The sequence below is a fragment of the Dipodomys ordii genome, unplaced genomic scaffold (genome assembly GCF_000151885.1).
Source record: "Dipodomys ordii isolate 6190 unplaced genomic scaffold, Dord_2.0 Scaffold285, whole genome shotgun sequence".
Taxonomy (NCBI): Eukaryota; Metazoa; Chordata; class Mammalia; order Rodentia; family Heteromyidae; genus Dipodomys; species Dipodomys ordii.
In genome coordinates this window covers 431,372-456,816 of record NW_012267501.1, presented here as the reverse complement: position 1 = coordinate 456,816, position 25,445 = coordinate 431,372, and the positions used below count along the sequence as shown (strand labels likewise).

Sequence of the window (25,445 nt, the reverse complement as noted above, 5' to 3'; positions counted from 1 at the left end):
GTTGTTATTAGAGTTCTTGATTATAGCCATTCTAACTGGGGTGAGTGGAATTTCAATGTTGTTTTGATTTGCATTTCTTTTATGGCTAGAGAAGTTGAGCATTTCTTCATGTGTCTATTGGCCATTCTTCTTTCCTCTTCAGAGAAGTTTCTCTTTAAGTATTTAGCCCACTTATTTATCAGGCAGTTGTTACTTTGAGGAATTGTTGTTGGGGGATTTAATTTTTGAGTTCCAGGTATATTTTAGATATGAGACCCTTGTCCATTGTATGGCTAGTGAAGATCTTCTTCCGATCTATGGGCTTTCTATTGATCTTGCTAGCTATGTCCTTTGCCATGCAGAAGCTCTGCAGTTTTATGCAATTCCATTTGCCCAACCTTTCTTTGATTTGTTGTGTTTCTGTAGACCTCAAAGGATTTCTAAAGATACACGATCAAAGCAAATGATCAGTTCACAGCCATACACACAAATGATGAACAATGAGTAAGAACCAGCAGAAAAAGGACAGAGCCGTCAAGAATTGTAATGATCTCACATAGTATATACATTTTTGTATGTTTAAAGAAGCAAAGAAGTTCTAAAATAGATAAGGAATTTGGATAACTTGAGCTAAAAATATTAAATAGAACTTCTAAAAGTGAAAAAGTGAATACCATATTGTGTTGACTATAAAACAGAAATGATTATAGATGTACCATAATTTTATGTGCCATCAAACACTGCCACTTATCACTACAATATGTCACCAATTGTGTGAAGCATCTTGATTTCAGAGGTGTTAAAATGCAGGGGAAAAATGTTTCAGAATCAGCATACTATAAGTAATTGAAAATTGAAACTTAGCAGATCGATTAAATCACATATCAAATTCAGTCAATGAGAAAATCAGTTAACTGGAATAAAGAAACAAATGTTTGATACAAATAAATTTTCTAAAATGTAGCCCAGAAAGACAATGAAATTAAAATACAACAGAATGGTTCAAGGTCTTGAAGGATAACATGAAAAGGCCTAAGAAACGACTCCAAAGCTCTAGATGCAGGTAAGAGAGAATAGAAAATACAATAGCTGAAAAGAACTGCAAACAGTGGAAAAAGAGTGATATTCAACTACAGGAAACCAAATGGTCCTCAAGCCAGGAGAGAACAAAAGAAATGTGTACCTAGATGTATAATGGTGTATCTGAAGAATATATGATAATAAAATTATAGAACATCAAAAGCAAAGAGATCATCAAAGCAATGGGGAATAGGGAAAAAAATCCCATCCTAAGCAAACATGAAGTAGACCAACTGATTAAACTCTGAAATAGAAGCCAGAAGATTGTTGGGTAATTTTTTTTCAGTATGTTGGCAGAAACACAATAATCAATCTAGAATTTATGCCCATTAAAACTCTTTCAAATAATTTTCAAATGAATACAAAGAAACTTCTGCTCAAGGAAAGTTGGAAAAGAGAGACTTCAATAAAAAAAAAAAGTGACCTTCGATATAGGGACATCTTTTAGGAGGAAGATGCAGAGCTCCAGTGTTTCCAGAAATCCCCACGGAAAGCGTGTTTACCTCTGAGGTAAACACCTCTTTCTACAACTATTTAGCATCTGTAAATTCTTTTTGTGCCAAGCCAGTGATATGTTAGAAAAGTTATTAATCAAGTATTGTATATCACATTTCAGTTGTTTGAGGCTGAATTGTGTAGGTATCTAATCTGCCCATCTCCAGGAAAGAAAAGTGCTCTGACAAAATTTCTTAAGGGAAAATTTTAGGGAGTCTGTTAGGAGTCCTAGAGTACAATGTACTCTTCTGAGACAGCAATCCACAATGGTCTATCTTTCCATTACCTGTATGCTTTTTTAAGTTTATTGTCTACTTACCCCATTAGAAATGTCAGGACCAGAGCTGTGTCAGTCTCCATTTTACTCCTTAGACGTCAGCAAGTGCCTATAAATGTTCCCTACCTATTTACTGAGCAAAGGATTAATGGATAATTAGTTATGAGTGAGAAACCACTACGAAGTATTAAAATGGCCAAGCAGAGCTTCAAATTCAGCCCATGAAAGTAATGCTTTTAGAATTGGTGGCTTCCCATGTACTCTGCCGTCCAACATGGTAGCCTCGGGGCTGCTGAAATTTTATTTGATTATAATAAAGAACTCAAGCCCCCAGTCACATGCACCACATGTCAAGTAGCTAATGACTACTCTACTGGACAACATGGATGTAGAACATTTCCATTATCACAGAAAGTTCTATGGAAGTGCTGCTGTAGAATTCCCAAGAATTCCGAACTGTTCCTCTCTGCTTCTCTCTCTTTTGCTCTCACTTTCATTCTTTCTGTCTCTCTCATTCCTAAACCAAAGTCCAGGAATAGTTGTCTCATTGTGACTGACTTAAAAAGATGCTTTTGAACAAGAAGATGCTGGGAGCTTTTGGTGACTAGTACCATTCTCACTTTTTTCCCCTCTTCATTCTGAGCTATTTGTTGTTCACCAGCCCATTCTTTTATTCCCATTGCTGCTAAAGCTGCATGTTGCTTGCATAATTGCTTTCCTTTCTAGTTTCCTTAAACTCTTTGCTGATGCTACTGTCTGAGAATCACCAAGGTCGGGGCTCTAGGAGAGCCTGGGGCATCTGATCAGCTGACCCATGAAGTAATGGAGTAGGGCAGGAGAGGCCAGGACCAGGGCATTCTTGCAACAGAAGAGCTCTTTCTCTGCACATGGCCAGTTAATTGGGCATTCTGGGATAGTATGGCTGAAGAGGGGGGCTTCTGAAAACTTCTGGTGACAGTTAAGTGGCCTTCTGTTGGCAGCCTGTGTGTAACATCTTGGGTGGATTTCATCTCTGTCTTTTCTTACCTCTTGTAGATTTTCTGTTAAATTTGTCACTCAGGCCTCTTCTTTCCAGTATGACTGCATTGTTTTCTCCTACTATTCCCAGGCCATAATTAGGAGCAGGGGGGTGGGGAGGGGACGGGCTTCCGCAGGACTGAGAAATGAACTGTACATGGAGAATTGTACTCATGACTATTGTGGTCTCCATGTCCTGCCTGTCCCAGCAGACCGGTGACACCCTGAAGAGAGAGACAAAACATCTTGGTTGGATTTTTTCCCCCTATACAGTATATACTTACTTAGCTCCCCTCCCTGTTCTCTTCTCTGTTCTCCCCTCTTGTCCCTTGGTTGCAACTGGAATACAGACCTAATACAGACTGCAGCTGCGACTCAGGGTCAATGCCTTTGAAATTATAATACATTATATTTTGTAGGCTTCGCCAAGTTTATTCACTCAGGCTGTCTCATCTAATGCCCCAAAGCCCCTGTGAGGTAGGGAGGGGAGATATTATTGACCCCACTTAACAGTTAACTGTGACTAGATTAGGCCAGAGGTCCCAGATCCTGAGCACCCCGTTCTCTGTCTCTGAGCCCAGTGGTCTGTCAATGACGTCCATGCCTTTCTGTGTAAGGAAGATATGGCCCAGGGACAGTGTGAGTGGATGGGGAGGGACAAGGGATGGAAAAGAGCAATTTTTTTAGGGGAGGGAAGAAAGGAGTAACAGCCCAGGGCTACTAACTACCCCTCTTTGTCTGGAGATGGAAGATTTGATGTTCAGGAGGGAACTGGCCTAGCCAACCTTTTTCCCATCCCTGAGAGGAAAGAAAAGATGAGGATATGGCTTTCTTTTCCTTTTTTTCCCCCCTTCTCCCAGAAGTGGGTGGGGAGGGGTCTGACCTCAGGGAACCACATGCTGGGTCCCCACAGAGCCTAATACCCATTCTCAGCCCAGGTCTGCTGGCCTTTATGTGTTGTACTGTCTGTCCAGAGCTTGCACCATGCTTGGGCACGAGGAAAGCCCTTGAAGCTTGCCTGGAGGAAGAAGCATGCAGGGTATTCCCCCGGGAAGGGCCTGGCCTGTCTCCTGTGGATGGATACTCTTGCTCTACAGCTTTATCTTGGCATCAGCTTGGGGCCAGATGAATTTCACAGGGTGAGTCGTTCGTTCAGTGGGAAGGAAGACCAGCTGGGAATGAGAAGATCCAGATCTGTGTGTGTGTGTGTGTGTGTGTGTGTGTGTGTGTGTGTGTGTGTGTGTGTGTGTGTGTGTGTGTGTGTGGTGTGGTCATCCTGCTAGGTGACCGAGGTGAAGTTAGAATTGCTATCCAAAACCCACTTGAGTTTCCCTTGTCTCATCCTGTCATTATCCCTCCCGAAATCTGGAGTTCTTAGTCTAGGGTTCAGAATTGTTTTTAGGGCCCCAGGAATTCTCCAAAATCACGTGTCACAGTTTTTGCATAGGTACTTCGTTGGGAGTGAAGGGTACATAGCTTTCCTGTTTCTTGAAGACTATAGTGATCTCTACAAGGCTATGTACTCCTACTCCAATAGATGTATCCCTGTTGTCCTTCAAATAATAGTAAGTTCTAGTATATACCAGGACCTCTGTGAACATGACGTATAGATGTTCTCAGAGAAGAGGAGACGCAGCCTAGAGAAGGGTTCAGTCTCAGGGCCATTACGGGTCCCCTGAGCCCTTGTACTCTTTGCCTTTCTCCCCTCTTCCCTTTCTTCCTTCTATTCCCATGTGTGTGCATACACAGGGTCCTTTCCCTTCCTTCCTTACTAGGCTTGGGTTTGGAGTGACCACCAGTTCTAAGCTAAAGGATTGCCTAGCTCTTAGAACTCTGAGTCCTTCCTGCCAGATCTCCACACTGACCCTCTTCTCCACTCTGCCTCTTTCAAGTGCGCTAGACTTCCGGGAGGCACCCTCTGCAGCTTCTTGTCTTCTCTATGTCTTTCCAGGGACCAGGTTCTTCGAGTCCTGGCCAAAGATGAGAAGCAGCTGTCACTTCTCAGGGATCTAGAGGGCCTGAAGCCCCAAAAGGTGAGGAGTGCCCAGGGCTTGGGGCCAGCTCTCCCTCACTCCAGCAGGTACACCTCAGCTCCTTGTCCAGCTCTCCATACCCCGAACTTGCCCACCTAGGAACCCACCAATGATCACTAATTTGTGGCAAAGTCACATGTGGTTTCTCTACCTTAACATTCGCTTACAAACCTGGGTGGTCTTTTTAGCCCTCCCCTCTGTCACAGAGGGGCAGTTGCTGAATGCATCCTGGAAACAGCTGGAAGGTCCTAAACCCACACAGGAAGCACAGATGTCCCTGGTGGGGTGCTATGAAGCACTGGGACTGGACAGCTCTACCTCCTGACTGAAATCACTTAGCTTAGCAAACCTGTGTTTTATTTGGGCTCCTCCTTGTCAGCTGGAGTGTTTGTTTTTCGGAACATTTGTCTCCACCAGTTTTCATAATGGAAAACAGTTTCTGCCATGATAATAGAAGGGTTTTGTTTGAGAGCTGGAGAAACGACTGGCTATTTAGGAAAGTAGCCCAAAGCCCTTGCTTCTATTTGTATGTGTGTCCTTGTCATGAGCCATTTTCTAAGTGTCTATAGTTTATAAATTGAAAACCAAGCACAGAACCTGATCTCCGCTTAGGCCTTTTCTGCTTTTCCAGGAGCAATGGCAGCCTCCTGCTTTCTACTGAAGTCTTTGTCTATGTTAATGTGCCAGTGATGAACAGTCTCACCTTGAGGAACTCTTCAGTGCTCTGTGGATCCAGGCGAAGCCGCAGTGGGATAGAGAGAGGGAGGGAGGGAAGGAAGGAGGGAGAAAAATGGGGGGGAGAGAGAGAAAGAGAAAGAGAGAGGTGCATAGAAGTAGAGAAAGTGACTTAACCGCTTGGAGAGTGTGCTTGTTTATTTGTCTCTGTCTTCCTGCTCACTGTAGAGCTTTCATTATGGAAGTGGAGCGCTATTAAATATCAGAGAGGAAACCCTCTGGCTCTCCAGGGCGCCTATAAGATTTGCGCAGGGAAAAAGGAATAAACACAAGTGTTTTTCTTTTCTCGGTGACCCAGGTGGACTTCTGGCGTGGCCCAGCCAGACCCAGCCTCCCTGTGGACATGAGAGTTCCCTTCTCTGAACTGAGCGATGTCAAAGCTTATCTGGAGTCGCACGGCCTGGCCTACAGTGTCATGATAAAGGACATTCAGGTGAGGTCCCATCTGGTATTGTGGTGAGGGTCTTGCCCTTCACATTCTTCTTCGGATGAAGGCCCATCATGATGGAAAAATGGCCTAAAAGCTGCCATTTGCTTTTGAATCTCTACATGTAAATGGACACATGAGGGAAGGAATTAAGTTGTGCAGGTCTCAGAGAAACTTTAAACGTAGGACAGAGTTCATGAGGGTGGGGAGAACTCTTAGCAGGGCGCCAGGAAGGACTCTCTGAATGAGTCCTCCTGTGGAGGACTGTAGCTGGCAGCAAAGCCGGAGATGGGGAAGATGGATACAGGAGGAAAGTGCTTGAGTCTTTCCTAGCTTCTGATGGCTTCCTTTGCTTTCATGTCGTTGTCCCCATTGTGTCTCAGCTATGCAGGACAGGGGCGTGAGGTGGAGGTGGTCCATAGGAAAACAAGCCCAGGGGGAGCCCTGCCGTGCTTTGCCTCCCACTGCATCTAGCTCTGGGAGATTGGCTGCAGAGGAGGAGGAAGGGAAGCCTATCCTGGCACCCCAACCTCTCTGCCCCCCCACTTGACACTGCACCTGCTAATGTCTTTCCTGAACACCATGAAACTCCAGCTCATCTGTTCGATCTCCAAGGATATCCCAAAGACCCCCTGATATGTGCTGACTGCCCAGATTCCTACCAGAACAAGTTTTTGGGGGGTACCACTCAGTGTAATCCTGCTCAGCTGCCTCCTTGTACAGATGCTGGGGCTGGCCTTGTACCTGTGGAATTGTATCCACTGAGACTCATTCCCAAACGTGTGGCTCAGCAATGATCTCTTCTAAGGGCACTAAGTGTGGGAACATGGAGCCTCCCCAGCACATACACTTGACACCGCATGCCGAGGGATAAACGCATTAGGCAGCATTCCTTTCCCAGGCGATCGCAGGGCTGTGACACTCACATCCATTCAAAGTCCTTTATCCTTCATCAGGCACATCTGTTTCCCGCCCAACATGTAAGGGTGGGATGTTTCTCTAATTAAATGCCCTGCAAACAAAAATGGAGAAACTGCCCCAGACAAAAGAGGCCGCCACATCAAAAGGAAATAGAACTTCACTTCTCATTTTCAGCCTGCTCTTCTATTTTGAAGTTCATATTTCCCTGCTTCTGCTATGCCCTGAAAAGGGGTGGGGAGGCACTCAGCATTTGACAAACATATGCACTGACCATGGAAAGGTTTCTTGATTTCAATATATCAGGGACAGTTCCAGAGGCCCCCAGTGGTCCCTCGGGAGTTGTCATCTGCCTGTCCTCTACAGATGACTCCCCTGAATTTCTCTGGGGCTTTGTTGTCCTTCCCAGGAACATGCTCTAAACATGTTAGAACAGGTTTAGAAGGTTAGAACACGCATGTGCAGAGGGTCCTCATTCATAGGTCCACCTTTGTCTCCTTGGCTGCCTCTCCTTCCCCAACCAAGGCTCAGTAATATTACTCTTGTCATCTGTACATTCCTGTTGCTGAGGCTCAGTTGGCGTTTACTGTTAGTGGAATTAATGGGTGTGCAAAAGAAAGAGGAAAGGAAAAAGATGTTTGATGGCTAGGGCTGAGGGGAGTGTGGCAAATTACTCTACCACTTGAACCATAACTCCACGTCCAGCTTTTTGCTGGTTAACTGAAAATATGAGTCCTCTTCAGGCTGGCTTTCACCTGTGATCCTCAGGTCTCAGCCTCCTGAGTGGCTAGGATTACAGGCCTGAGCCACAGGCACCCTGGCTCGCAAACCTTCTTGAGAAGGAAAGTACTTCCTCTCCTCCCTGGCTTGGGGCTTAGCTGCTGCTTGAGAAGATGAGGCGGGAGCATTATTCAGTCCACATACAAACACAGAGATGCCTACTGTGTGCTGGATTTTGAGCAAGGTACTAGAAACACTAAGATTAAAAAAGAACACACAAAAAAAGAAAACCCAGAGCTGTACGCAGGGATCTTGGAGCGTATGTAGGGATCTTGGAGGGTGTGGGGGATGGGATGGAGGGGCGTGAATGGGTGATTACAATAGAGTGGCTGAGAACAGGTTGCTATGGGAGCGAATGAGAGAGAGGCACCGCTAGTCCTGGTGTGGAGAAAGGAGGTAATTACGGTGTGACTGAAGAGCTGGGAAGGAGGAGAGGGGGAGGGGCAGGGGGCTCTCAACCCAATTGGTGATGAGCTGGATCCCATTGCAAAAAGGCCATCCTCCACCCTCTGCAGACACTAGGATTTTATCCTCAAGCCCTGGACGCTTTGAGATGATCCGATTTGCATTTGTACTCTGACAGTGACAGCGTTGAGGGAGGGCCAGGGCCAGGGAGAGACTTGACAGGCAGGAAGGTGGTAAGGAAATTGCAGTGGGCCAAGCAAGAAATGATCTGATTCTAAGAGAGCTCTATTTGCATTTAATTTGGCTTCACCTTCTCGTTTGTTCTTTTCAGCCCTTTGGTGTTTTTTTTTTGTTTTTTGTTTTCTCTCCAGGATGAGTCACCATGGAAAAGCTACACACCGGCAATCAGTGCTGTGGGTTTTAATGGCTTTTATTTTCTGATTACAAAAATTAATAAATATTCATGTTAGATGATTGGAAAAATAGAAGAAAACAAGTCACCCGTGCTCTGGTCATCTATAGTCAATTACTATTCAGTGTAAATATTGCGTGGCCAGCTTCTCCCTCTCCCCTGGATTGTTCCCATCAGCATACAAACTGACAGTTATTTATCCCATCTTCAAAACCCCTCTTGATCCCTTCCCTTCCCTGCTCTGGACCCACAATGTTTTTTCCTGTAGATCAAAACTCCAGGAAACACTGGCTTTTCACATTTTTGCTGTGACCACCCATTGTCTTGGCCAATCTGTCTGCCCCTTGACTTACCAGACAGTCCTTTAATTAATAATGGCACATGACACTCTAGGTCCAACTCAGGGGTCAGCTGTCAGTGTCTATTTTTGACGGGCTCAGCTGGTCTTGTGTCTTCCCGAATCAGGTGTGAACTCTGGGCAGCCAAGACACTGAACTGTCCTGGCTCATTCTCGTCTTGCTGATCCACTGCCATAATAGTTTTCCTTTTCCCAGCTCTGTCTTTAGACTTCACTCCTCCATGCTCCCATCCAGGTATAGATGCTAAATCCCTTCTACTTTCCCATTGTGTCTCCATCCAGTGCCTCTCCCTGAATGCCAACCACCTTCTCCATTTCCACTGGGTGTCTGATGGGCATCACAAATCTTATAGGTCCAAACTGAGCCTCCCCACCCCCATCTCCTCACTTGGGCTTTCCTCAGTTCAGGAAACTGCAGTGGACTCTTCCAGACACCCAGAGCAAGAAATCTGAACTCATTCTTCACTCTCTCTCATAGCCCACAGCTAACCTACCAGCAAATCCTCTGGGCTGTTCTCAGTCTTTCTCAGCACATCCCATACTACCACTCTACGCTAGCATGCCATCGAGCCACTGTCAAATTAGCCCAGTAGATGTCTGACTGCTCTCTCCAGTCTCACCCTTGCTTACTCTGCCTCTCAGCAGCCAGAGGGGTCCTTTAAAAACACACAAATCTAAGTTAGGCACCAGTGGCTCCCACCTGTAATCCTAGCTACTTAGGAGGCTGAGAGCGGAGGATCACAGTTTGACATTAGCCTTAGCAGGAAAATCCAAGAGAATCTTACCTCAAATTAACCACCAAGATGCTGGTAGAAGAGTTATGGCTCAAGTAGTAGAGTGCCAGCCTTGAGTGAAAAGCTAAGGGACAACTTCCAGGTATTGGGTTTAAGCCCCAGTATCAGCACACATGAATACACACACACACACACACACACACACACACACACACACACACACTACACAAGGCTAATTGTGTCCCTCCCCAGCTGAAGATGCTTCAGTGGCCTCTTCCCAACACTTTCAAAGAAAAAGCCACAGTCCTTAAAGGGGTCATGAGGCATCAGTTCTCTAGGCTCTGTTCCATGTCACTGACCATTCTGTCCCTGGCTCTTGTAGACTTCCTTGATGTTCCTCGAACTTGCTTGACCTATTCTTGCTTTAGGGGCCTTGACCAGTCCCTATCCCTAGAATGCAATTCCTGCTCATAACTGCAGGGACTCATTTGCTCACTGCTTTCAATCTTGTTGGATTTTTGATACAAGGTCTTGTTATATAGCCCAGATCTGCCTTAAACCTGGAATCCTCCTGCCTTCTTAGCCTTCTCAAGTGCTAGGATTACAGGCATGTACCACCATGCCCAGCTTTACTTTGTGTGTGTGTGTGTGTGTGTGTTGGTACTTAGTACCAGTCACTCTCCCTTAGCTTTTTCACTCAAGGCTGATGTTCTACCACTCGAGCCACAGCTCCATTCTTTTTGGAGGTTAATTGGAAATAGAAATCTCATGGCTCTTCCTGCCCTGGCCAGCTTTGAACCATGATCTTTTTTTTTTTTTAATTAAAAAAAAATTTTTTTTTTTGGGTCCAGTCATGGGGCCTGAACTCTGGGCCTGGGCGCTGTCCCTCAGCTCTTCAGCTCAAGGCTAGCGCTCTACCACTTGAGCCACAGCGCCACTTCCGGCTTTTTTCTTTTTTGCTTATGTGGTGCTGAGGAATCGAACCCAGGCCCTCATGCATGCAAGGCAAGTGCTCTACCACTGAGCCACCTTCCCAGCCCCTGAACCATGATCTTTAGATCTCAGTTTCCTGAGTTGCTAGGATTACAGGCATGAGCCACTGGTACCTGGCTCACTTCACCTTATTTTAAATTGGACCCTTCTTCTCTCCCATCTCCCCAGATTCCTGCTCCCCTCTTGGCATTTACTACTTCCCTGTCCTCCATCATCAACAGCTTTCCTTGTTGATCTGCCTTCTCAGAAGCTCCAGGAAGAGACAGAGCTTCTTTGTAGCTTTCCATCTTCTTTGTGCCCAATACGTGGTGTGCACTCAACAAATGTTTGCCCAACAAAAGGGTTTTTAAAGAGCAGAAGGGCCATTGCCAGGTGTGGTGTGGTGTGGGTGGCAGCTGGAAAGATGAGCGGAGGACAGTCAAGAGCACTGCAGGAGAAGACAACAGGAAGGGAGCAGTCATTGGCAAGGCCCCAAGGTAGAAGTAGTCTGGCTGGATCTGGAGGGCAGGGACAGGAGAGGACCAGTCCCCTGTTTTTGGGCCACATGAGGGACAGGTGGCTGGCTAACATCCAAGTTATCATCTCCAACAGCTGCCATGTTTCCTGTGAAGGAATCCCGATTGTTTTAGCCGTGCTGATTATGATCTATCACCGAGTCTTAGTGTTACCCTGCTGTCCTTGTCACTGTGCTGGTTGTCATCATTGCTAACATTTGCTAGCAACTACAAGCCAGGCAACCTGGGATGAATCCTAATCTTCAGGAGAACACTTGAAAGGATGTGATTACGTGACCCACATTTCATGAGGGGAAACTGAGGCCCAGAGAAGTTAGTAATTTACTTGAGATTAGTGATACTGTCAGTGGAGACAGCCTGGCTCTGCAACCAAACTCCGTTCTAGTACCACCTGCCTTCTCAGCCTTCGTGATGGTTGCTTGTGTGGTGTTTCAACTTGACTTTGGGCAGTGAAGCCAGGGCTTCCATTTTGACCACTGAGAGACTCCATTCTAGCACCAGATCTGTAGCCTCCCTCCACTTATGGTGCCTCCGTAGCAAAGGTCAGCCTGGAAGAGAAAGGGACATACCTGCTGCCAACCCAAGGACTCCACATGTTTCCTTGATTTGCATGCATGCGTGTCTGAATTGGAAGTCAGTTGTAGAGAGGTCAGGCCTCTGTTCAGCTTTCAGACTCAGTGTCTTCCCTTCTCATCCCTGGGGGTGCTGTTCCTTGCTTAATGCCCAGACTCTTTCTCACCCCTGTCATAAATGAATGTAACCAAGGTATCACTGCTCCTGTCATGGTATGGTTTCTAGGGAGGTAATGGTAGGCTTATTTCAGAGTGTCTTGATCTCCTCCTCTCATTCTCATTTCCTGAGGAGACTGACAGGGCTGTCTTAGATATCCTAAATCCATGGCCTCACCATGGAAAAGGATCAAACATTTTGTGCAGTTTTCAGGCCTGGGTAGATTAATGTTCCTGGAATCTGGGCCCAGCTGTGAGGGCTGAGCATATTCCCAAGGCTAGGAGGGAGTTTGCAAAGTTGTTTGCAGTTTAATCCAGATCTCTCATTTGCCTCCAAGCTGCTTTGTGGAACAACGCATAGCCCCTTAGGGACTCTCTTCCTGTAGGGATCCCTGGCTATGTGGGAAGAACTGGGTCCTCTGGGTCCTTTCTTTCCAATTTCTCTACCCCATCTCAGACCCTTACTCTGCCCTAGGACATTGAGCAGGGAACCCCAAAACATCATTCTAGGGAGGCCTTCGCAGGAATAGACCAGCCCTGGCTCGCTGCTTTCTTTCTACAGCTGTTCTCCACAGCTGGCTGCACCGGCCCACCGTGGCAGACACACATTGGTCACAGTGGGCCTCTGTGATTTCCTGGGAAATCCTGGGATTTCCTGGGGAGGAGACACATTCCTTTAGTTAGACCTTCCCAGAGTCATGCCTGTGAATGGCTGGTGAGAATCAGGACTCCATCAACCATGTCTCACTTAACCAGTAATCCCAGCTGTGCCCAAGCGGGAACCCCTAGCCTGGCCAACCCAGCGAAGGAAAGAATGCAATTATAACTGAGCCTCAGACATTGGTTTCCAGTCCCATGTTGAAATGTATGAACTTGAGAGTTGTAAGTAAGGGGACCAGATCCTCAGGGATGAGGGAGTCACTGGCCAGCAGCAAGCAGCCTCATCTGTAATCAGGATGCACTCCCCCCCCTTCCAACCCCTGGATTGTAGATCTCACAGCTGTGACTTCACGTTAGCCATTAGAGCATTGGGTTTGGGTTATGTTTGCTCATTTAAGAGTCCTTAATCACTGAAGAAGTATAAGCACATTGCAAAGATATAAAAATAGAGGGGAAAATTGCTTGCTACCTAACAGGTGTTTGTGGCATTTTAGTGTACATTTTTGGTATTTTAGTGTCTTATTTTTCTGTGTTTGGAGGTACTTGAGCTTTGATTTTTTTTAATTACAAATTTTTAATTGTAAGAATAGTATGATAGGGCTTTTCCTGTCTGTAATCCAGGCTACTTAGGAGGCCGAGGTAGGAGGATATGAGATCCTACCTGAAAAACAAACTAACAGCAAAAGGACGGAGGGTGTGGCTCAATTGGTAGAGCACTTGAGCCCCTGAGGTCAATTCCCATATGGTAATTTAAAATAAAAAAAATAACAGTGTGATGGATTTCTCAGATGTTAACTTTTTTGCATATTTGTGTTCTCTCCTCCCCTTTCTGTCTCTCTCTATATTTATACATACAAACATAGAATTATATCTATCTGTCTGCTTATCTATGTATATACTATGTTGTTGGCCTTTAATTTTGGTAGCTGGGCTTAAGAAATCAAAGTCTAGGATATCTGGTTCTTACCTTATCTTGAATACTTGTGAGCTTTGCTATTAAGTCCTGCCACCTCTCCAGTCTGCTTTATCTCTAAAACACTAAGAATTAAGATATAAGAGATGTCCTGGAATCTGCCCAGCTCAACTGATATCCTGGGGATAAATATGCTTAGTAACTCAAAAGGCACTGGTCTGAAATACTGCAGAACATTTTCCAGACTTGTGACCCAGAGCTGCAGATAAGAAGCATCTATGGGTTGGTAAAACTGTGATAAGCATTCTCTGGGGCTGAGGGCCCAGGTACTCCCCATATTGGAGAGTCCGTGCTGAATCCTAGAGTACCTCAGCCCCCCACTGCCAAGGTAAGGGCATAAACTTAGGTGGAAAGCACCTGTCCATCTCACCGTGACCCAAGCTGTCCAAAGTGTCCTAAGACGGTGTGGGTGAGCAGTGAGTAGTGAACCTAACCTATGTACTTGATTGCCTTCTCTATGGCCAGCGGGAAGTGCCACAAACAAGTTGGTCTTAAGGTGTGTTTAGGAGGCAGTTAAGATAGTGAGTTAAAGACCATTGGCATATCCACCATGATTTTGACTGTTTTGTCCATACCCAGCTCTCAGAATGGCTTGGAAACCAGTTGTCTAGGCTATTTTGGGGGAGAGGCGATGTTGGCAGTCTGAGAAACCTTCTATTCCCAGCAGGAGATCAGTGTCCATAGGTCAGCGTGGGTCATAAGCCACGGAATATTTATAAAGAGTGAAGGCAATGTTGAGAGTAGACAATGCCGATCCTTTCCAAAACATCTTCATATCCAATGTTACATTTCACCCTATGAGGTAGTATGACCGATAATGACTGTCTCATTATAAAATGAGGAAGATAAAGATAAGAATAGAGTAGATGATATCAATGTCCTTTACAGGAAAAATGAGACAAGTGTTTTGAGCTCTTCTGGAGTGGACAGAAAGAAATGTCCTGTGAAAGATCTTGTATCGGCAGAAAGATCTGGGTCCTCCTGCTATATTTTTCCTTATAAACAAGTCATTACTGACCATATTTGCTCTAGCTGGTGAGAAACTAAGGTTACAGTATGTTCCATACACAGTTGGTAGCAGAAGCCAGGAGCTGGTGGCTCACGCCTATAATCCTAGCTACTCAGGAGGCTGAGATCTGAGGACTGCAGTTCAAAGCCAGCTTGGGCAGGAAAGCCCATGAAACTCTAATCTCCAATTAACCAACTAGAAAACCCAAAGTGGTGCTGTGCCTCAAAGCCTTGAGCTAACGAGCTCAGGGACAGCATCCAGGCCCAGAGTTGAATCCCCACAAACGACAAAGAAAAAGAAAGAAAGAAACAAAGAAGGAAGGAAAGAAAGGAAAAAAAGAAAGAAAAAAAGAAAGAGAAAGAAAGAAAGAAAGGTAGAAGAAACACACTTAGAACCCAGCTCTTCAGCTGTCCTGTTCTGTGTTCATTTGAGATATGGCAGCATGAATATTAGTGTTTCATCAGGAGAATCATCTAGCAACCACATTTCCAGTTGTGTGGCTCACACTCCTGGTGGCTTATTCCCCTGTGTTCTTAATACAGCTGGCAGAGGCAGGGCTCAGAAAAGGCCAGGTGGCTCAACTCTCTCCTGTCTCCCAATGTATGTTCCTATCTCCTAGGTGCTGCTGGATGAGGAGAGAGAAGCCATGGCGAAATCTCGCCGGCTGGAACGCAGCACCAGTAGCTTCAGCTACTCTTCTTACCACACGCTGGATGAGGTAGGTTGGTCTGGGCAAAGTCTAGGCTTTCTTGTGCCTCTGAGCCCCATGGAGTCCCCAGACTCAGACAGAAACCAGCGACGAATGCTGGGGTCTATTGGAGACTGCCAACTTGATGAGTGCAGAGAAGAGATTAAGTAAATGTCAAGTAGGCAGACAGGCAGCTTTAGAAAGAGCTCTAGATGTGCCGTATTCATAAACTACTTTGTTGAATGGCAAATCTTTTGTGCAACCACTCAAAGATACTAATAACAATAACAAAGACTCTGGAGGAAGGAAAAAAGAGGTCTAGAAGCCAGGAGTCAAAAAGAAGAGATCAAAGTTCAGCAGAACAGCCCTAAGCAAGTACCAAGCTGAGAAAAGGATCTAGGCACACTAAAGTAGAAATCCATCACAGGCAGAGTAGGCAGAGGCTCTCCGTTCATATCCCATCCTCTGCCCAGTGATCCATTGACCCCTTCTGCGACCAGTCCTGGTGCTCACCCCATCGGTGAGTACTTAAGGTGTGAGGGGTGGGAAGTCAGGCACATTGGAGAGCCATTCTAGAAGAATCAGCAAGAGTTGCCTTCACTTACAGAGATGATAACAGTTAGAGCAATTATGACCAATGGTGACTTGTTTATAAGGGACAATACACAAGGAGGATACAAGGATGTCCACCCCAGAGAGAACTCAAGACACTGGGTCCATTATTTCTTATAAAGGACATGACATCATTGATATCATCCACTCTGTTTATAAGTACGTTTCTCATTTTGTAAGACCTATAGTACAGGATCCATTTGAGATTCATCTATTTCTTGATTCAGTTATGTATATTGAAAGGACAAAAGAATGAATTAATGTAGTCTTTCACTTATTGATGACAGAGATAAAGCATAATTTTTACGTTCAATGGACCGAGAGTCTAAAAGGGTTTGTGAGAGATCTTTAAATGGATTGGATGGCCAAAGAATGAAGGCAGAGAGAATTTCTACCAGAGAACCATTTCTGGAGATTTGAAAAGGCTCAGCCAATGTTGTTCTTCCAGGCAAAGTCATAACTGCACTTGCAAATGCCAGACTCCCTGCTGGGCTCACTGCTCTGAGCTCTGAGGGCCTTTTAAGATTTTATTCCTATTCCTTCACCACCTGCCTCTAGCTTACCACTTCTTCTTCCTCCTCTTCCTTTTCTTCCCCTTCCTCTTCTTCCTCCTCCATCGGCCACCTCTTCTTTTTACTCCACTCCTTCTTTTTACTTCTTATTCTCTTGCTCCTCTTCCTCTTCCTCCTCTTCCTCCTCTTCCTCCTTTTTGGAGGAAGGTTTGGACACAGGGACTTGCAATTTCTGGGTAGACTGGCACTCTACCACTTTGACACCACCCTGGGATTATTGCTGGCCACTTTTGAGACAAGCTCTTTTTTTACCTTTTTTTTTTTTTTTTTAAATGTCGGTTATGGGGCTGGAACTCTGGGCCTGGGCACTGTCCTTCAGCTCTTCAGCTCAAGGCTAGCACTCTACCACTTAAGCCACAGCGCCACTTCTGGCTTTTTTTTTTATGTGGTGCTGAGGGATGGAACCCAGGGCCTCATGCATGCAAGGCAAGTGCTCTACCACTGAGCCACCTTCCCAGCCTGAGACAGGCTCTTGATTCCCACCTGGGCTTGTGCCTGAGCTGGAATCACATGCATAGACTAACCATTGCTGCTGGAATCACAAGTGCATGCCACTGCATCCAGCTAGCTGCCATGGAGATGGAATCTTGCTGACTTTTCTGCCCTGCTGGCCTGAAAATTCAATCCTCCCAATCTCCCAACCTGGGTCTCCCACATAGTTTAGGATGACAGGTGTGCGCCTTATGCCTCACTATGGGTTGAGAAAGGGGTCTTGTGGACTGCTTTTGAGATCCACTAGCTAGGATTACAAGTGTGAACTACTGGCAGCCACCTGGATTTTGCAATTTTTGATTTGGGTTCTTTTAGACTCTTAGGGAAAGTGGGGCAGCAAGGAAGAGGGTGAAATGGGGAATGAGAAAATTCAGAGATGTTTGAGGTTCTCTTCTCTACCTACTCAATTGCTAATCTGATAGACTCCATTGCTTTTAGATATATAACTGGATGGACAACTTTAGAACTGAGCATTCAGATCTTGTCTCCAAAATTTACATCGGCAACAGCTTTGAAAATCGGTCCATTTTTGTCCTAAAGGTAAAAGCTCACCAAAGGTAACAGTTTAAATAGAAACTCAATAGCAAGGGCCTCTGCCAGAAGGCCGGGCTCATGGGGAGTGGCAGGGTGGGAGTTTGGGGCAGAGGAAAGATGTTGCATACTACTGCCCCCAGATGACCCATGAACTTTGAGATGTGTCATTTAGGGACACACCCTTGTAGGTGTGGCCAGGTGACGATGCAGTGGTGCCAGGAAGTAGTGGGAGGGTTGCTAAGGAGATGGAGCAGCAGAGAGGCAGTTGTCACCTTGGACTTGGGGTGAATGGGTGAGTCAGTGTTCTTCCTGTTCGTTTGGTTGCTTTATCTATTAACTAGGAAAAGAAGTATGCAGAGGCTTCATTTGACAATGACTGAGGTCATCTGGCTCAGGGAGTTCCACAGATAGGACTGAGCCTCCAGGGAAACCACGCAGCCCTTCACAGGGCCACTGGAACAGAACTTGAGCAAATGTGGCAACTGCAGTGCCCTTGGCCACGAAGGAAGCAGGCGGATGCATGCAGATCCCACTGGAAAACAATCCTTAATGCATGCCCTAAAGGGAAGCCAGGAGTGTGGACCGTGTGGGACACTTGATGTCAAGGCCCAGGGTACACAGGTGCTGCTGATCTTGCCAAGGCTCCAGTGGATGTTCCCAAAGAGCCACATGGCTTTGCCTAACTTGGCCTTTCATGTTTCTGCTTCCATCCTGGACCAGACACTATTGTAGTCTCTCTAAAGCTAAGACCTTGCACGGCAAGGGAGCATGTGTGTCAGGAGTGCTGACCCTTAGACCCCTCCTCAGTTCTCTGGGGCATACCTGGGCCCATGAGAGTTTGAGAAGCACTAGTCTTATGACATTTCCAACACTCTCAACTTTGTGCTTCTGGGTGGATCACTTTGTCCTGCAAGTATACCACCACAAGCCAGAGTTCCCTCCATGTGTGCACTTCCTGGGCCTACACACAGGTACCTGCATGCACCCCCTCACCTGGGCTAAAAGCAAAGGACACATGCATGCTTCCTAGGTGGTGAGAGTGTTCCTGGGGCCTCCTTCTAGGAAACCTAGGGGAGCAGCATCACTGTCTCTGGACATACCTCTGTCTGGGGGGTCTGTTTCTTCCCCTCCTCCAGTTCAGCACTGGAGGGTCTCAGCGCCCAGCCATCTGGATTGACACTGGGATCCACTCTCGGGAGTGGATCACCCACGCCACTGGCATCTGGACTGCCAAGAAGGTCAGCAGGGAGCTGCAGCTGAGAGGCAGCCACCAGGGGGATGGGGCCAGTGGGGAGGGGCTGCTCACACTGCAGTCAAAAAGTTAGACTCAGTTCCCCTAAATTCTGGACCTTCGGGCTAAGCCGCCACGTGCTGTGACTTTATGCAAGTACAGGGTCTACGTCTCTTCTCTGTCTTTCAGTTATTTCAAACCTAAATCTTTGTTTCTGCATGCGGGGATATTCAGATGGCCTGACGCCACTCTTCCTGTATTACTGGCTGTGCAAATGTCCTGCGCCACCTGCAAGGCCTCTTATCTGTCCTTTTTGCAGATTGCCAGTGCATACGGCAAAGATCCTGTTCTGACAAATACACTGAAAGACATGGATATCTTCATAGAACTTGTCACCAACCCAGATGGGTTTGCTTTTACCCACACCATGGTGAGGGCACCTGGGGAACTAGCTTGGGGTGAGGGCTAGGTTACCATGGTCTCTGAAGCTGGCCCCTTTAGGGGCTTCCTGCAGAGAGCCTGGCTAAGGACTGGAGGGCCTCCAAGGGCTGTGGCCTTGTGCCCTGCAACCTCCTGCCTGCTGCTCAGGGAAGATCAGTGCTCAGGCCTCTCTCTTCCCAAGGCCCGGCTTCAATCTCCCAATCAATATCTGATCTACAGTCTCAGCAGGCTCAGCCCCATCCTGTCCTAGAGGTTCCTTCCCTTTGCTCCTTTCTGCCCCACCAGACCCCTGTTCATGGGTCAGGATGTCAGCGCTCCTATCCCTGGGCGTGGGCCCAGTGAATGAGGTCACCTGACCTGGACTTTCTCAGAACCGCTTGTGGCGGAAGAACAGGTCAAGCAGACCAGGCATCTTCTGCATTGGTGTGGACCTCAACAGGAACTGGAAGTCAGGCTTTGGAGGTATGGCACTCTGTGGTTGTGGGGTAGGGCTGGATGGTCCCTAGCAGGTTCTCCCACACTGTCAGATTGCACTGACTCAGAATCTGGGAGGCAAGGACAACATCATTAGCTAACGTGAGTCATGGCCCCCCACCAGGCAAGCATATGCTAAGACCAAGACTGACTGTGAGATATGGCGAAAAGTTGCATGTGTGTCAAATGGGACACACAAATAGGGGCCCTAGGCTCCCCCAATTGGGAAAAACTGCAAGGGCTCCAACTCTAAACAGGTCAAAGAGAGGCCCACAGAAGTACAAAATAGTCTTACTACTTGTTCAAAAGTCAGAGTTTACAGTTTCTCCACAGGGTCCCCAGACCCTCTGGAAAGGAAGCCCAGCCTAAGGAAATGGCTCATTCCTGAGACTAGAGAGCTTTGTTTGTTGGTTTATTTTTGTGCCAGTACCAGGGCTTGAATGTCCAGCTTTTCTGCTCAAAGCTGGTGCTCTGTCTCTCGAGCTACACCTCCATTTCCAGCTTTTTGCTGATTAATTGGAAATAAGTGTCTCTTGGATTTGTCTTCCCAGGCTGCCGTTAAACTGTGATGCTCAGAGCTGGGCCTCCTGAGTAGCTAGGATTATACGCCGCCTGTGCCTGGCTGTTTTTGTTTTTGTTTTGTTCTGACTTCGTTGCTTTGTGATTCTGGGCTGGTGGGTTGTTGAGTTGGTGATACATACTTATAGGCTGTATGATAACATTGCTGGCTGGGCAGCTTTCTCCTGAAGTTCCTCAGTGTTCTTCTCTGATTGTCTCTCTCCTTCACATGCGAGGAACACAGGAATTAGATAGGGAAGCTGAGAACTCCAGAGAGTCCTGAGATGGAACCTGTGAACCTCAGGCCTGCAGTAGTTTGATGGGTGGAAGGCTGGTTTTAGCCAAGACAAAATCTCTAGGACAAAGTCTCAGAAGCAAAGTCCCTCGGCTTCCAGATGAGAATAACATTGTATGTTGGGGACAGAGTTTGGCTCCACAGGGAGCAGTGCCATAGGCTGATGACCAAAGTAACCGAACACTGTAGATTTGGATCATGCATGGCTCTGAAAATCTGGTTTCTTGGAGTTCGTTTACATTGAAAAAGTAAGACCGTTCCAAAGTCCTGGGGAGCAAGGCCCCCCGGCCCACATGGTGGGGATCCCCAAGAGTATGTCTGGGCTGCAGGTGGAAATATGACTAAATAAAATTACATGTTTCTACCTCCAAAGGGACCTGGTTTGTCTGAGTGAACACTGATATGGGCCTTTCAGACTGCAGTCAGTGCCCACATGCTTAGCCCAGCCAAGTAGAAAGACAAATTATTTCTTGAAGAAAATAACTTTTGCAGGTTTCTCCAGAGAGAGAAAGAAAATCTGTATGTATACAATGTAAAAAACAATTATCAAAAAAAAAAAAGCCTGATGGGACCAAAAGAACTCCCATAATCTCACTACCCAAAGATGATGGCTTTTAATAATTTACCGTGTCCTTTCAGAGATTTCCCTTTGCTGTAAATTACATTTTTAGAGAAGGAAAAATAAATAGCTAATGAATCCATTAGCAAGTACTTGTGAAACATGCAGGCTCCGAGGACCTTGACTGTGAATGTTGGAGAGGCAGGCAGCTAATTCCCATTTGGTCCGAGGAAGATTAGTTTATTCTGCTTAGCTCCAACCAGAACTAATGGCCCGAAGTGTTTCTCCATATTTGGGCAAAGCCACCTGGTTGTTGGCAGGGGAACTGCTTTGCTTGCGTGGGCTGCACACAGACAAAGCTTTCAGCATCCTCTGCTCTGCTCATCTGTTGCTATTTGTCATTAATCAAGTGGAGCAGGTGCAGAAGCTCCTGGCAGACACAACAAACAGGGCCATTGTTAGCAGGACCCGTGCCATATTAGAGGGCTGCTGCTCACCGCTTTGCTCTGTAGGCATGTTCCCTTCTCGTCAATGTCCACCACCCCACATAAGGATTGTCTAACCAAGATGGGATGTGTACCCTGGTGATAGAATGGCTTCTAGGCTGCCTATGACCAGAAATAGCAAGTGCCTGGGTTGGTAACTCAGGTAGAAAGATTTTGTGTATGGTTTTCTTATTGCCTTGAACTTGATTGCATCATGAGTTGTCTGCAGACAAGCCCTCGCTGTGCCCACCTCATCTGTGCTCTTGGTGTGAGGACCATTTTGATCTAGCTTCCTGTCCCTAAAGGCAAGAGAAGTGCTCTGGCATCCTCAAAAGAAGTCGAGAGTTCCCTGGCCTCTGAACTGGGCTTGGGTGCTCCCTCCATTTTAGAGAGGAGGAAGAAAAAATGGAAAAATCCTTTCTCATGTCCACATAATCCACAAATCTTGACCAGTCTGTCTTAACCCTCTACAACAGGGCCTTTAACTAAGGGAAGACAGCCCAACGTGAGTGGCAGAAGGAAGGAGAACCAAAGAATAGGAGATAGGAAAAGTTCAACTTGTCAAAAAATAGAAGCATGACTCCTCTTTGCCCTTTCCTCCAAGTAGGATTCCCCAGGAAGAATTATCAAAGGCCTCCCGCATCTGTGGTTCCCTAGGCTAGCTTCAACTGACTGTGGGGATCTTAGCTCCCCAAGTCCATTGAGCTCCTGCAACAAAGCTTGAGCACTCAACTAGCAGCAAATCCAGAAAGGGTCAGCCTAAGGATTGCTGCTCCAAACAGGAGGCTGGGATTGAGACAGAGTCCTAGGATTTCCTCTCCAGGCCTGTTTTCTAATAGAAATGCAATCAGAACTTACCAAAAGGATGAAGCATCAGGGCTCTCCATAGGGCTATGCTGTCGCTGAATCATGGTGTGGCTATACTCTTTTGATGTATGAGACCAAGTTATGCAGCAATAACAAAATACTTCTCCAAGCCAGGTACTAATAGCTCATGCCTATAATCCTAATTACTCAAGAAGCTGAGATCTAAGGATTGTGTTTTAAAGCTAGCCCAGGGAGGAAAGTCTGTGAAACTCTTACCTACTAAAAATTCAGATGTGGAGCTATGGCTCAAATGGTAAGAGTGTCAGTCTTGAGCAAACAAACAAACAAAACCTCCCACAAATACTACTACTACTACTCAGGAAGCTGAGATCTCTGAGGCTCATGGTTTGAAGCCAGCTGGGGCAGGAAAATCTATGAGATTCTTATTTTCAATCAACCACCAGAAGACTGGAAGTAGAGCTGTGGCTCAAAGTGGTAGAGTGCTAGCCTTAAATGAAAAAGGTCAGGGACAGTGCCCAAGCCCCATGACCGACAAAAATAAGGAAAGAAAGCTAACAGACAAGAGCCCAGATCCTTAGTTTGAACTCTGGTACTGGTACACAAATAAATTAAAAAACAATACCCCTCCAAATTTCAGTGGTTTAACACTGTAAGTTTATTTGGCATGCATCCTAAAGACCAGTGTGGGCAGGTGACTCTTGGAAGCTCTTTTCCAGTGATGACAGAGGAATGCTGCTTTTATTAAGAATGTTTTACTTTCAGCCACCACAGACAAAGATAATATGGAGGTCACCTTTATGCTTAATAGCCTTAAACCAGGAGTGACATATTATTTCTGCTCATATTTTCATTGGTCAAAAGCTATCATATGACCTCAACTAAATTGTAAAGGAAGCTGGGAGACATAGGGGGGGTTGTTTTTGCGGGGACAAGGGGGAGGGTGAGCTCGAACTGTCTTTGTCACATCTCTGAATTCCATCCCTTTGAGGGGACTTCATTTTACTTCCAGGAAATGGTTCCAACAAAAATCCCTGCTCAGAGACTTACCGTGGGCCCTCACCTCAGTCAGAGCCAGAAGTGGCTGCCATTGTGGACTTCATCACAGGCCATGGGAACTTCAAGGCTCTGATTTCCATCCACAGCTACTCTCAGATGCTCATGTACCCTTATGGCCACTCTCTGGAGCCTGTTTCAAACCAGGAAGAGCTGGTAAGATTGGCTGCTCAGGGCTTAGGGGGAGAAGGAGGCCACTCCCCAGGAAACCCCATATTTGGCACATAATCAGAGGGTTATATCACTCCCCCAAAGAGGGTCTGGACCAATGGTCCATAGCTACTTTTGATCATGTTTGAAGCTGGAGGTGCTGCTGGGTTCTGAAATCTGAGGATTTCGGCTCAAAGCCAACCTGGGCATGAAAGTCCCTGGGACTCTTATCTCCAACTAACCAGTAAAAAGCCAAAAGCAGAACTGTGGCTCATGAGGTAGCAGCATGCTTCCCTTGAACACAGAAGTTCAGGGACAGCACCCAGTCCCTAAGTTCAAGCCACAGGATCAGCACCAAAAAAAGTGAAACAAGAAGCCCTGGCAGGTGCTGAGCTCTCTTCTCACAAGTGCTATCTGCACAATTGGCTTCCATGTTTCCCCCCCCCCCACCCCGGCTGAGGGTGCAGGGGTGCCGGAGAGCTCCTTTGAGGCCTGGCCTCCACCTCTGGCTATCATTTGCAGTATAATCTTGCCAAGGATGCCGCCAAGGCCTTGTTCGAGGTGAATGGAATCGAGTACCTTTTTGGCAGTATCAGCACCACCCTCTGTGAGTAAGCCACATCCCCCTGAGCTCAGGCAGGTGAAGCTTGAGCTGCCTGGTAGGCTTGGCTAGACATAGAGCAGGATTCAGATCTAGCCAGGCTGGGCCAAATCTGTTTCCACCTCTGCCCAGAAGGGTAGACACTGGTACCCAGGAAGTTGCTCCTTTATAACCTCAGTGCACATCCCTTGATGTCTGGCTTGGGACAATGTCTCCTGAAAGGAAACATGCCCAAGCTGATGGTCTCCAGGAACTTTCTTCTGGCAGGGGGGAGAGAGGGGGAGAGGGAGTGGCCGGGGATTGTTGGGGAGGAGGGGGGGTGGGTTAGCTCTAGAGTGCCTCTTTACCCTCTACCCTCTGACCACACCTTTTCTTTCTCTTTGGGGGCCTTTTGGTTTTAGATGTGGCCAGTGGAATCACCGTGGACTGGGCTTATGACAGTGGCATTAAATATGCCTTCAGCTTCGAGCTCCGGGACACAGGGCGCTATGGCTTCCTGCTGCCAGCTTCACAGATCATCCCCACAGCCCAGGAGATGTGGATGGCAATAAGGACCATCATGCAGCACACCTTGAATAATCCCTACTAGCCAGAGCAGGCGGGGCTCTCACTCCCTCTTCAAGACGTGGGGCTCCTCCTGAAGCCCAGGATATTCATCCCCTCCCTGCACCCCCGTAGGACCCTTAGGAAATAGATGCAAGTTTGAACAGGCTTTGCTGCCTCTTGTGTCGGCTGCCATCCCTCTGGGTCAGTGTTAAGTGCTACCTGCAGGGACACAAGGGGCCTGAAGGCTGGCCATTCCTTCCTTCCTGTGTTCTCAGGGCCAGAAGAGAAGCCTCACCTCTGGTCCTAGCACATTTTAACATGACCTTCGAAGGGACAAAGTTACCTAAAGGACAAGATCTCCAATTGTCAGATTTTTTTATAGCACCTTGGGGGGAAAAGATGGGTCTAGACAGAGAGCCTGACAGGTGATACATTTTCCAGGATGAGGAGGGGGGGTGCCTCTCAGTGGGCCCCATTAGCCCCATACTGACTGTGAATAAGTCATTGGTTTGTGATCATTAAGCAGATATATGTATATATATATATATATATAAAGAATATATATATATATATATATACATATATATGTCAAGAGAGTTATATAGGGAGGCTACTTTGAGACCCTAATGAAGCATCCTCCCCCATCTCAGCCTTCCTTCTGTCTTTCATCCCCCCTTTACCACAGACTAATTGTATGGGGACAGTGGAATCGCTGCTCTGTCTTCAGATACCTCCTAGAACAAGAAAGTAATTAATAACTGAATGGGTGGCAGAACTACTAGTTTAAGAGCCAAGCTT

The 25,445-nt window shown here is 46.6% G+C and overlaps 1 protein-coding gene across 2 annotated transcripts; it reads left to right on the top strand.

The window, feature by feature from the left end:
- The first annotated feature begins 3,973 nt into the window (after positions 1 to 3,973).
- Cpa5 (carboxypeptidase A5) lies at positions 3,974 to 24,690 on the top strand. Of its 2 annotated transcripts, XM_013036419.1 has the most exons (11): positions 3,974 to 3,987; positions 4,800 to 4,881; positions 5,915 to 6,049; positions 15,148 to 15,246; positions 17,331 to 17,432; positions 18,563 to 18,664; positions 18,977 to 19,087; positions 19,470 to 19,560; positions 23,307 to 23,506; positions 24,023 to 24,107; positions 24,503 to 24,690. In XM_013036419.1, exons 1-11 carry the CDS (start codon positions 3,974 to 3,976, stop codon positions 24,688 to 24,690), a joined length of 1,209 nt encoding a protein of 402 aa, XP_012891873.1. The 2 variants fall into 2 exon arrangements, with proteins under 2 accessions (XP_012891873.1, XP_012891874.1); XM_013036420.1 differs by lacking the exon at positions 24,023 to 24,107 and having other exon boundaries at positions 24,503 to 24,652.
- The last annotated feature ends 755 nt before the right edge of the window (positions 24,691 to 25,445 follow it).